Source organism: Ptychodera flava, chromosome 7 (genome assembly GCF_041260155.1).
Source record: "Ptychodera flava strain L36383 chromosome 7, AS_Pfla_20210202, whole genome shotgun sequence".
In the NCBI taxonomy this organism is placed as follows: Eukaryota; Metazoa; Hemichordata; class Enteropneusta; family Ptychoderidae; genus Ptychodera; species Ptychodera flava.
The window spans coordinates 22,669,817-22,683,531 of NC_091934.1; the positions used below are offsets into that span (position 1 = coordinate 22,669,817).

At 36.3% G+C, this 13,715-nt stretch overlaps 1 protein-coding gene across 1 annotated transcript; it reads right to left on the bottom strand.

Annotated features, from left to right (window-relative positions):
- Positions 1 to 464: 464 nt before the first annotated feature.
- Positions 465 to 10,827, bottom strand: LOC139137041 (sulfotransferase 1B1-like). Its single transcript, XM_070704985.1, has 7 exons — positions 10,513 to 10,827; positions 9,498 to 9,621; positions 7,428 to 7,641; positions 4,151 to 4,280; positions 3,660 to 3,754; positions 2,538 to 2,709; positions 465 to 1,597 (listed from the first exon to the last, which is right to left on the bottom strand). The coding sequence occupies exons 1-7, from the start codon at positions 10,670 to 10,672 to the stop codon at positions 1,491 to 1,493; spliced, it is 1,002 nt and encodes a 333-aa protein (XP_070561086.1). The 5' UTR covers positions 10,673 to 10,827; the 3' UTR covers positions 465 to 1,490.
- Positions 10,828 to 13,715: the final 2,888 nt, after the last annotated feature.

A 13,715-nucleotide genomic window follows, 5' to 3' on the forward strand; every position in this document is an offset into this window, starting at 1 on the left:
ATATGTACACCAGTCAATATTTTCCTATTTTTTTGCTAAAATTTTGATAAAAATCTGTAGCCAATGAAATGTAATGTCCATTTATTCCAAAATTATGAAAAAAAATACATAAAAATTCATAAAATCGGTAAAATGTTACATCAAAATTTTTGGCGGGAAAAATTACAGTGCTCAAGGGGTTAATCTCTCACCTGTCTACTACATATTCTCTTCGTATTGTACAATCACAAACGATATAATCCCTTCACTCACGATAACTCTGACCATCTTAAGTGGACCTACCCACGCGTTGGATGAGCAATATCTTAAAATTTAGAGAAAAGATATGAGTTGTGTTTTCCTGTGTTGATGGAAAGATATGGAATAGGAATACGGTTTAAAGTTTGTTATCTTTCATGAGATCATTGTACCTGCACACATCAATAAAAAACCAAGCAAAGTAAGTGTAGTCCTAAGCAAATCTTATGCAAACAAAATCATCAGTTTGTAATCAGTATTATGTTTATGAAATCTTTCACTTTCGAGGCGCGTACTACCTTTAATACACATTTCAATGCTACAGAAATAACCATGTAGTAGACGAAATACATCATGATGTCATTTTTACAAAAGTAAATAACAAGATGTTAGTCCAAAGTAACATCAATCACATCTCGTGTTGAAAATAGTACTCTGTTAGTAGTCTTCATATTGTTGTATATGGATTATTATATCATACCAGTATATTGATGGCGCAAATGCAGCGATCTGATTGGTCGAGACGCAAAAAGAGCCGTGGTATATTGGCGATATACCACGGCTGGCACACGCGTGAGCTCTCAGGTTAAGCAAAAATCCGTTTTTGACGTTCCACGCCAGAATTTCAATATACTGTTATAACATAATAGCAATAAATCACACCCAGCGATGGTATACCACGAGATTTTGACCAGTTCACTTTCATATATGCACTCGCTATCGCTCGTGCATATATGAAAGTGAACTGGTCAAAATCTCGTAGTATACCGTTGCTGGGTGTGCTTTATTGCTTAAATATACTTCCAACATTTACTGGATGTTAAAGTGAGAACTGCCATGACTGCACTATCACACCTTTCTGACATGCACTGTAACATTCCGTTACTGTTATCAGTAAAACCGCCTAAAATACAAAGACATAATCCGTTACAAGGTAGAAACATTGTTTTACTCTATTGAAAACGACTGGAACTAATTTGGGATAATTGGATTTTTATAGTTTTCAAATTTCTCAAAAGTGTTAGGTGCCCTATAGCTGAATGTTGCGATATACTAAAGTACTCATAAAAACAAGTGTGTAACTTAAAAAGCAAAGCAGATATTAGGTTACATTTGCAGGTTATATGGACATTACTTTACCATCCAATTATCCCTAATTAGTTCCAATCGTGTTATTGATAAACATAATGCTGTTGCATTGTTGTATGTTTCACTTGTTTTGCATTGAAAGATTGTAGCTAGCTGCAGAGTTATCACCAGTCAAAGGTCAAATCTGTTTGCCGCATTCTTTCCTCGTAGAGTTCTTCAAATTTGGCATTCTGCGCAACTGTGAAATAGTTCTCCCAGTCACCGACGATACCTGTTATAAATGAGGAACACATCAGTATACGCGGAGATGTAAACAACGAACGTTAACACGGCACCGTCCTTCCGTGATGGAACAGTCACCAACTGTGAACGGGACACAGGCTTCAAACTTCTTATGTATCATGTATCAAAAATAAAATGAACTCAATGCATTTTTGAATCTACTTTGTAGAAGCAAATATTCTAACACAGAGGATGAGCCTATCACTGATGTCTGTTGATAAAGATTATCATGATCATGCGCGCGACATTGTTGTACTAAGAAATCAAATTCAAACACACGCTGCGTGTTTTGTATAGACTGTGGCAATGATCTTAAACTTATCATTAGAGTCTAGGGTTCTTACGAAGTTATCATTGTTCTTCTTGTTCGCCGAATTTTTTCAAGTGTTTTTACGGGGCAGGTTTGTTACCAGCTTTATCACTGAGCTAATTCACTGCACAACTTTCAACAGAGAACAAATGACTAACGTAACATGAGCGATCGATGTCAACAAGCAGACAGGCGTGAAGCTTGGATTGAGGACTGTCGCTTGAATATTTGTGCAAATATTTCATTCTATATAAACACATGAGATCTACGTGTATAATTCCCATTTAAAGGTATACAGCCACCTGTAATCTAAATATGCCCATATTTGGTCAAAGGGGCTTTCCTTGGTATTCAAAATGCCCATGTGAGGGCGCTGTTTTTAAAAAGCGGCCACCCGCTTAAAATCTGTGATTGGTTAGATTTTCTCTTTCCATGGTAACTGTGGCAAAATTGGAACAGGTGACAGTATACTTTTAACCACACTGAAAGCCATTCAACGATCATAAATTTTGTTATATAACAACAGAAAAAAATCATTTTGCAACACTAGGGGCCAAATACTGAAAACGTTCACCGTCAACTAGGGTCTTTGGACATCTACAAGTACATGCTTTCACACCTTTCCTGAAAAAGGGACTGATATCAGAATCCACAACCACTTTCTTGAATTCATAAAACTCTTTTCCTTTCAGTTTGTCGAAGGATGTCTCCCTGACGATTACGTCAACCAAATCATCTGGTATTGTCTTGTCGAGATGCTTGGCTATCCTGCGAACTGCATCATGGGGATCCTGTTTAGCGATGCAATAAAAAGATATTTGAACTCAAAGTTATTAATATTTCCACAACGAAGTAAATATTAATAGTTACGTAGAATTTATGAGGATTTTCTAAATCTTAGAAAGGGATGACATTATTGCAAGTCAATGATGTGGTGGTGTATGTAAGCCTGCGTTTTTGTCTTTTAAAAAAAAACGTTATTTCGCCTTTATATGATTGCAGAGCAACCAAATGCGATTGCTAATGCTATGACGTAACAACGAAGTTTATACATCTTTTAGTGGATAGTACAGAAAAAGAAATCACTCAAATTTTTGAAGGACCAGCTTTAAACACAATAGATAATTTCATAGCACTGTACAAACATAATAACGAGTGGTAACGAGTGGAAATTGTGAGGGAAAATCGATTCAGAAGCCAGTTTACGATTTCTTGGATTTGCAAACGCTTTGATAAGGTCCATAGAAGGCTTATATTCTGTCTGGCTATTTGCACTGCAGAATTGTTTCAATGATTAATCTTGCACTATGAGGGCAATAGAGTGAGAGATTCACTCATGTCAATCGTGCCCTAACTTGTCCTAGTCTGGCTCTAACTTCTCAGAAACCGTTTGCCCTCCGAAAACGGCTTGATGTATGTGTGTGTGTGTGTGTGTGTGTGTGTGTGTGTGTGTGTGTGTGTGTGTGTGTGTGTGGGTGGGCGGGGTACATTATGCGCTGGGAGAGCTCCCTTTTCATCATTTCATCGCCAAGCCCTAGGCTCACTGCCAATGCTTAGGAATCATTCTTTAAGTGTGTACTGTCTAGGATCTCTGAATTGCTCTGAATACCAATTCTTTCCAGATTTTGTCACCTTAAAGTAAAACGTACAATCGATTGATTGATTGTGTTGATTTGATGGATAAAAGGAAAGGTTAGTCGATGAAAACGAGTCTGGATTTTAATAAATATTGAAATAATACCTGTTGCATGTCTTCGTATTTCAAATATAGAACATTGGGATGGTCCTTGTATTTCCACCAGTCAATCACGTGATCAAACCAGTCGCCAAAACTCACTACAAGGATGAAAGCGGACCGGTTGGTTTATGAAGTAGATAGAAAGACAGAAGAATGTGCTGAAGATTAAAAGCGACTTTACAGTGGTTAAAATTAACCAAAATTAAATTAACATGGGACGGTAGTCAACTGTAATAATGTGGATTTAGATGTTTATCAAGGTGTACAATTCGTTAAATATTATTTTTTTGAAATACTAACAATCTTACAAGACCATCCCTCAGAATTCACAATCGGACATATCGCCCAGGAAAACTTCGAAGTTGACATGATACCGATAGACTTGGCAAACAGACAGACACTAAATTGATGTGTTTACATTCTCTTTCCTCCAGTCATTTTGTTTTGTCTGTACGAATCTCTGTCTGTCTGAATGGCACGCATGAAACTCTTACCCTGGCCGTCCATGAACATCTTTAAAAAGTCTTCCCATGATCCTTTGTAGAGCCCGTGACTTAGTGTACTGCGGTAAAAGTGGTAAAACGACACCGCCGTGTCTTTAGGATTCCTTGCAACGTAGATAATCTGCAGAAACATGAATAAATAAACACATTGCGTACTGGCGGTGTATTATTTTTCAAACTAATGAATTGAATTAAAGTGTTATATTTCAAGGCATAAAACTGGGACTGTTGAATTATCGATTCAGTTATGAATTCTGTCTGCCTAATGAATCTTTTATTTCCTTCATAAGGTCTAATCATCCGAGCTATTATCAATCAGTTGTCTCTCCTAGACTGATCCAAAGATCCGTCGATCGATCGCGCTGTCTACGCTCCCCTCTTAGAAGGGGGGGGGGGGGGGGCGAGCGACGGATCTTTAGGTAATTTGGTTATTCTAGTTCCAAAATTTGCACGGTGACCCCTGGTTTTTATTGAGGATATGTTAAGAGAATGATGAAAGCTGCACTTAGGCCGCGTTCAAAAAAAATGGTGAGGGGGGGGGGCTGGAGGAATCGCGATTGAAATCTTATTTTTTTTCAGATCCCCCCCTCAATACCCTCAAAAATTTTCAAGTCCCCCCCTCAATACCCTCAAAAATTTTCAAGTCCCCCCCCAAATTACCATATAGCCGCAAATTTATTAGGAATGCACGCAGAGTAAAAAAAACATGTAATGTGTCGTTCTGCACGCAGATGTTCAACACTACCTCTTATCAGCAGGTTGTAGAGCCATATACCTAGGGCAAGTTCTTAAATTGATTCATTTTTAAATGCATCAGTGAACTTTTTGGATTTCTCAGTCTAAGCCGACTTGAGTTTATCCAACTCTGGCCAGTTCAATGGCACCAGCTGAAAAGCACACAAAATGACAATCATGAGAGAGAATGAAAATTATGTATTTCTAGCTACGTTTAACCAAATTGTGAAAAAATGAGCACAGTGACCTACCGAAATTTTTTTTTCAAAAGTACAAGACATCTACAACTTAGATGCCACTTATAAAATGTTTTACAAAATTGACAATACTGGAAGGTTAAAATATTCCATGAAATTAATGTTTTTGGGTGTAATAATGGCAAATTTGATAACAAATAAAAGATTCCATTTAGTCACACATTTTTCCATTTATATTAGAGTCTTTACTGTTCAAAGTTTTACTTTTGTGTTATTGGTACAATGAGATGTGAAAATTTCATTCACTGCAAGAACTTGAAATGAATGGTTTTATATATTGATTTTAAGTGATTTTAGAAAAACTGACTTTTCATCGTACATTTGTATAAGATCAAGTATGGTGACCCCATCTTTTTTCTCTAATATTTGATTGTTCTCATGTGCCAGAATTCAAAAATCCATGGTAACTGTTAGTCCCCTAGTCTTCTATGTGTTGCTCTCTGGATGGATCTTGTGTACAAGTAGATGTATGTTTCACTGTCAATTGAGTGTCCTATGACCGAAACTCTTCTTAAACTACATCAGAGTCAGAGCTACATGTATCACTGTCACTGCCAGTATGTAGTAGCAGGGCAGTAGTTGTATTAACTTTTCATTTTGACAATATTTTTGTTCAGTTTATACAATTGTGTTCTTGTTCTACTCCCTACAGAATGTTGAGCTATCCAGTATTCAGCTTGCCAACACAGCCTACGTGTAACGTGCATTTGCATCATTCAATTATCACCAATATTTAGACAAACGGGCTTTGTTACAAACTGAATATTGTGTTTTTCAGCAGCATGCTATTGCTGTAGAGAGAACCAAGAAACTGTGTTTGATACATTGCATAGAAATATTGAAAAATTATCAACAGTTGTAGCTCCTGCCCCATTACAAGGCCAACTTGTTCTACGAAAATTTAATGGCATTCATACATTTTTAGACTTTTTCGAGATTAAAGACATAAAATATGACAAAACGGTTCTAGATTTTGTTTAATTATTACTAATATTAGAACCATTGGACAACATCAAAATGTTGGGAGTCAAAATATTTTCAGGTCCCCCCCCCCCTATAGGCAGAGCAAAACTTTCAAGTCCCCCCCCCTCGACTACCCCCAAAATTTTCATATCCCCCCTGAATTCCTCCAGCCCCCCCCCCCTCATCACTTTTTTTTGAACCGGGCCTTAGGAAAGTTTACCAAAAGTTTAAGTCTTTCATTTTCGAGGCTCATTCTACCTTAAGTATGACTGTCTTTGCCATTGAGATATTGCATTGCTTAGAACAACGTTTACGTGTCCTTCAAGCGACAAGTCGACGTCGACATATACTGCAGAGGCCCTGCATGCAATGCCAACCTTTCAAAAACAAGCTATGCCAGTCTCAATTTAGCAACAAGGTCTATGATGGTAGCGCAGAATTGTTATGCTTGTATGGACTGGCACATAGTATTTTGATTCCTCAGAGTCGATTTAATTCAGGGCAGGGGGCTGTTTAATCCTAAAATAACGTTGCAACCTTCGATTATCAGAAAAATTGGAATTAATTAGTGCTGATAAATTCTGTTATTCGTGTTTACATAAAGCTTTGCATTGCCTTTTTACTTTCCTCGTAATATATATATATATATATATATATATATATATATATATATATATATATATATATATATATACACATTGCCTTTTACTTTCCTCGTAATATATATATATTTATATATATATATTCATATACATACATACATATATAATACATATATACATGTATGTGAGTGTGTGTGCGCGCGTGTGTATGTTGTTCATGTAAACTATATATTCATGTACATATACATTATGCCTTATTATGTATACTAAGTCATATTAAATGTGTGTCTTTGTCTGTGTCTATGTGTGTGATGTGTCATCCATGGACTGTGTCAGGATGGAAGTTTTGATATCTGTGTAAAATACTACATTGTTATGAAAGAAACAATAAGTATGACAAGTATAACCAGTAAACATGGACACTGAAAGCAGTATGACATGTTGCAAGAACGATATATAATTTGAACACTAAGTCCGATTTTGCTGACTCTCAGCTTGGTTGACGCGACATCACAAGTATCTTACCCTATGGAATCAACGGTTTTCTGAGGTTCTATTTATAAAGTCTTGAATGCTAAGCGTTGTCAAAAATCAAGATTTCCTAATCGTCTTGTCTCTATCAACAGTCTGTAACAATTAACACTCAATTCTAATGATTTGCTACATGAGGAATGAAATCCTTCAATGTAAGTGAATAGACCATATACTTGCCTTTCCCTTTTCAAAGACCTTTAATGGTGTCAGTTGCACTGGGAGGTGGCTCTTCGCATGCCTTGGATGAGGGCACACTTTCATGTGTTCAAATCCACTTAAAGTTGGTAGGTATTCAGGATGTGCTATCGGTATTAGCCTTGACAGAGACTTCGGCAGAAAAGAGATAAACCTTCCAATGGTCTGGCACAAAATCCAACCTAGGCAGTAGACTCTGGCAGTTCAAAAAGAGGCTGATGTTCATTTACTGCGCATAATTACTGCGCATATAGGCTCACTAGACATAAAATGTCATTTGGCAGTATCTCGAAAATGATAGTTTTAAACTATCGCTCATACTGTCTTTGTAGAACGAAATTTTTGACAATTTTCTAGAACACATATCCCGCATCGTATCTTACAATAGAAGCGAATAAATTCAAATTTAGAGGTATTCGAAAGTCAAAATGGCCGACACTGCCAACTCTGTTTGGAAACTGACTTAAAGTTTCAATTTTCACGAAAACAAAAATTGAAAAAGTATATTTTTCCTTCAACTTAATTGCATTTTGCTGTAATCAAATGGTTCGCTGAGAAGAAAACGAAAAGATAGAGTTCCGATTCTTTGTAGCTTGCTGATATCAAAATGCCTTAAAATTTTCCCTAATTATTTAGCATGTAATATTTATCGTGAATAGTATCAATTTGTAGACCTGATCATTGGAAATGACACTGCTGATAATTGATAATTGTATCAACCATGTCATTATAATTTCAATGTTTTCAATTTACAAATCATGGTTAATCTGTTAAAGTAAGGGTCCTTCTATTTTTGAGAATTTCTGTATATTTTCTCTTTTCAAAGAAGAATTAATCTGTAGATGAGAATCGAAAAAGAAATTAATAGCGAAATCAATTTGTAACCGAATGAGCAATGATGGGAAATTGATGGAAAAGGAAATAAATTTATTAAAGACGACTCATCCAGAGAAAAGAAAGATGCCACGAATAAAGACGTTGCAGGAGATCGATTGTTTGAATAACTTAGAAGTGTAGTGCTAATCGATAAAGTTAGATGTGTGAATCCGTAAGCTTACACCATGCAGAAACACTTAATGTGTTAAGGTAGAACGCGCCTGGGGGGCAAATATTCGCACACTCAAATTTCTTAGAATTATTTTCCGATCTACCTAGCTCTTGTAGGCTCACTTTAAAGCTCTCTGAGAAAAACAAAACTTTCCCCGTCTTACTTCGAAAATCTAAAAGTTTATTTCCTCATAGAGTTAACACACAGATGGCGGCCATTTTAAATTACAAATATCGCACGTTGGGTAATTTATTTGGCTAAGTCCAAACTTTGCACGGTGACACCAAATTTTTATTGTTGATTTGGTAAGAGAATGGTTGAGAGTTTAATGTAGGAAAGTTTCAGCAAAAGTTTAAGTCTTTCATTTTCGAGGCGCATACTACCTTTTATTATTTACATATCTAAGCCTTATGTTTTTTCTGTACAGCAAATTTTAGCGGTGATTTCTGAAGTATTTTCAAATAATAATCTCTCTGTGTGCTATGTGCAAGGTTACTATACAGGACTTAATTTTAATCCAGACCAGAATTCATTCATTTATGATAGAATATCATATTCGACAAAATGTTGTTTGCTTGCAGGACTAATATCTTACTTTGCATTTCGAGATACTTGAAGAGAACACTAAGTGTGCCTGTTTTATGGAACCAAAATTACAAAAATACTATCAAAGCTCTATAGCGTGTTGTCCCTTTAACCCTTTGAGCGCCAAAGTCAATTTTTGTCGCTCATATAAAATGTGTCCAAGTCAAATTTTTTCCGAGTTTTGCCAAAATTTTTGTGAAAAACTGTAGCCAATGAAATGTGATGTCAAATGATAATATGATCCAAAATTATCTAAAGAATTACAGAAAAATTCATAAAAATTGCTAAAATGTTGCACTGAAATTTTGGTGGGAAAATTACAGCACTGAAAGGGTTAAATGACGGTTAGCCGGGGAGAGAAATCGGTTTCCTTGATGTGATTTTCATAATATTCGCTGGATGGTTTCTATTAAACTTACATAAAATTCATGGGCAAGCGCCATTCGAGGAAAGGCGCGCGAAGTATCAAACTCTTCCGCTTGATGGCTTCTACGTCACAACCATTCAGTACCAGGGAAACTATTTCTTGAGTCCACGTTGTTCCTATTGTGAAACGATGCAACGTTTACAGGATGAATCAGCACGCATAAGTCACATTTATATTCCTATGTTATAACATGACCTTTCTACTTTGAACCTTGTGGGGCAGTACAAACCCACAAAAAGTTCAACTCATGAACAAACTTTGTATAACTAACACATTAATTTGAATACAGATAGTCCTGTTATAATGTCTACAGCAATTTGAAACGTCTCGGTTCTCATCAGCGAATATTGCACGACAACTAGTACTTATCATTGGTAGGCCTTGGCCCAATGACCTATACCTTCTTGGTGTTGTTACAGAGGTCATTCTCTCTGCTGTTGTATAAGAAATACACAGTGTAATTATCTTTGAAAATTTTGAGCCTCTACTCTGTTTCCGTATCCCGACGTCCTCTCACTAGCTATTTAACAGAAGGGAGATGGTGAGCGGTAATACATGGTTGAGAATCCGGGTATACAGAGCAAGTTCTTACTGTAGTTGGAAAAGTTAGCACCGAGTTGACGTCAAAGTGAGTGACCTCTGTAACAGGGTCATTACAGAAGAACGGGGACTGTGCGAACTGCCATATGCACATGTCAAGGAGTTGAACTATGTCCCGGCGTCGAATGTCATAGTTCCAGACAGGTTTACACGCTTCGCAAGATGCCGAAGCGACGATTCCCCGACTATAAATGTTATTTTGCGTGGTACCACAGTCACCTGTGGTCTATTCCGCTCAGCGTCTATGCGCCACATAGACGTTTGTACATATGCCTCTTCTTCTCAGGCATATGTACACACGTCTATGGGGCGCATATAGGCACAAAGCGGAATAGACCACAGGTGACTGTGGTGGTACTATACCTCAACTGTGGAGTACAGTGGCTGTGATTACACGCTATTCTTACCTGATTTCGGATACGTGATGACAAATACATCGCCGTCACGGATGTCAACATTGTCTGGATTCTCCAGAAGGCCTTTATTAATATACCCTCCGCACACAACACCTTTAAACACGTACTGGCCGGGGGTTTTGTATGTCCCAGCGTGGTTGTCTGCATTCATAGTTGAACGATAGTCGATTGGAAAATCACTCTGGCTGATCAACCCGAGACTTGCTCGCGCATTTACTGTTAACGCAGTGTTGGACCGTCGTTGGATGTAGTCCCCGGATGTAGTCAATATTTAAACGCACGATCGAGTCGAAATTTTAGGATTGCACAAGCCAACACAGACACAACTGGTATCGTTTACAAATAACCTGTGACCAGAGCGCCATTAGTTCGAAGGTTACGTGACCAATACGAATGGCCGGTTTGGAATACAAGCATAGGTGTTGAATTATGATTACACCAAACGAATTTGGAGGAACAACACTGATATCAAATTACGTATGTCTCCAGGATTCATTTGAGAACACGACCTTAGAGGGTTCACCCTAATTCATGCATAGCAAACTTATGAAAGTTTTGAGCGAGTGTCAGAGTGAACACGGGTGAGCATAGTGTGCGCACTTTATTAGAATGCGTTAAGGTAGAATGCGCCCCGGGGGCTGATATTCGGACTCCAAAACTTTTACAATTCTTTTCTGATCTACCACTTGTGGGGGTTCATTTTAAAGCTGTTAGAGTAAAAAATCTTTCCATCGTTTTAGTTTTTCGAAAATAAAAAAATTTATTCAATCAATCAATCAATTCATCAATCAATCCATCCATCCATCAATCAATCAATCAATCAATCAATCAATCAGTCAATCAATCTTTTATTACTCAACACACACTAACAGAGAGTGTGGTATTGTACGTTTTAGATGAAAGAATAACATGTTCAAAACTGAACACCATCAAATGTATAAATCCAAGTAAATTGGATTGAAGTACAAACATAACTCTAAGTGTAAGCTGCCAACTGAGCTAATTGAAGGATAAGCAAACACCAGAATTCCTTATAAATATAACTAGGTTCAGAAAATTCGGTTCCATTATCTTTTTCATGTTTTGTACTTTTTCTTCAACGCTCATAGTGATAAAATATCTGTTTCGCCTTTCTGTCACAAAATTGAACTCTCAGAAATATGACACTTGCACGTGAATAAAGAGTGAAACTCATCATCTATTACATTAATATCACATCTCAAGCACATTCTTTCATTTAAAGGTAAATGAGGTTTACATTTCCCACCAATTTCAACACGCAAATTATGATCACTTAGTCTATATTTTGTCAAACTTCTACGTAGCCCAAAATCTGAAATATCTCTTAAATATTTTTCAAAACCAAAATTGGTCTTGAAAATTCTATAAGTGCACAATTTTGCTACCATTTCCATTCTTCCTTGAATCGTTGAAAAGGGTTCTCTTCCAATTTTCTAAGTATTGATTTTCATACTCATGTTTTAACTTCTTACATAACTGAGAATAAGAATTTATTCTAAATGCACTGAAAACATGACTGTGATTGCTATTCCCAAAAACGTAATGGATAAATTTTGCCCAGGGGAACCAATTTGTATATTTTTAAGTGCATTTTTCAAAATATGGTCTCCTGATAAACTATTTAATCTCCACCAATATCTTATCACAGACACATTGAGCTTTATTTTATAAGGGAATCTGCCTAGCTCAGATCTAATACCCTCAAAATGGGTGCGTTTACTTACTCACAAAATTAACCTGAGATGTGATATACAAAGACTTTCATGGCAGTTATCAACACTTGTAAGTTAAGCCCTCATATTTCTGAACAATATGAAAGAATGGTACGATAAAACAATCAAAAAGTTTTAAACACAGCTTTGGATTTAGAATTTTTCACACAATATAGATTTTTAATGCTAAATAAAGCTTCCATTGCCTTATCTTTTATGTTAATCTGATTTTGTTTGAACTTTCCATTCGGTGTAAAAATAACACCAATATATGCGTTTTTCAATATGAAATTGCAGATTCCTTATGACATGTTTACCCCTATTAAATATCATTGTTTTGGTCATTGATATTGATTGAAAGGCCCCGTATGTTACTGTAAGCATGCAACTTTTCTAAAGAATGTTGTAGACCTTCAGCTGATTTTGACATAAGTATCAAATCATCTGCATATAAAATACAATTTAACTTCTGATCTCCAATTTCGATAGGAGAATCAGAAAAACCACAAGCCTCATCTGGAAGATCGTATAGGAAAATGTTAACCAATGTTGGTGACATATTGCAACCCTGTTTCACACCACATGAGGAAATCAAACCCATCTGAAATACCACTGGACAGTTTCATTTTGTACTGAGTATCATCATACATAGACTTAACAACATTGTAAAAGCTACCAGATATACCCAACCTCTGCATCTTTAAAAAGAGGCCTTTTCTCCAAACACAATCAAATGCTTTTCTTAAGTCTACAAATGCTACATAAAGATTGTTTTATGACTTTTTTCAATCTTTTAGTGAAAAACATTTTATTCTCTGTAGAGTTAACATGGCTTGGCGGCCATTTTGAATTGCAGATATCGGTAAATCTTAAGTTAATTTGCTTCTATATATCCAAAATATACATAGTGACCCCAAATTTTTATTCGTGATTTTGAAAGAGGATAGTTGAAAGATTCCCTGGGAAAAATTTGAGCAAAAGTTTTAAATATTTCAATATATTTCGAGGCGCATACTACCTTAAATAGTTTTGTTTTGCGTAGTTTTGTTCGAGGTAAGCAGGATTTCGTGTATTTTGGTCAAAAGTCTATTTTGTGACTTTTTGCGAGACATCATTATTTATTGCCGAGGGTGGAGAAATTGCTGTCAAAATATTGCAGCTTTTCTTGACCCTTTCTTCTATTAAGGGCTTTTTCTACCCTGTGCCTTTTTACACAATTTTAGTGACCCAAGAAAATATTGAATTATGTTAATAGATTAAAATTCTATGTTACACATACGGGAATGTTGCAATACTTATATGTTCCGGTTTGTATTATTCCTATCATGAACTAGCCGGGATTGTGTAGTTTGTTGTTTGTTTACCATTACAACAAGCACTGTTGCTTATAGACTCCTTTTTATGTTATTCCAAGATTTCATACAGAATAAACCGTATTCTGTTCAATGTTTTGGAATTTTA

Bases quoted from the DNA above. Each gene is read 5' to 3' on its own strand.
- LOC139137041 (XM_070704985.1), bottom strand. From the start codon at position 10,672: ATGAATGCAGACAACCACGCTGGGACATACAAAACCCCCGGCCAGTAC. The intron at 7,642-9,497 runs GTAAGTTTAATA...TTGAACTGCCAG, and splicing joins CGCTTGCCCATGAATTTTAT to AGTCTACTGCCTAGGTTGGA. The intron at 3,755-4,150 runs GTAAGAGTTTCA...TCATCCTTGTAG, and splicing joins GATGTTCATGGACGGCCAGG to TGAGTTTTGGCGACTGGTTT.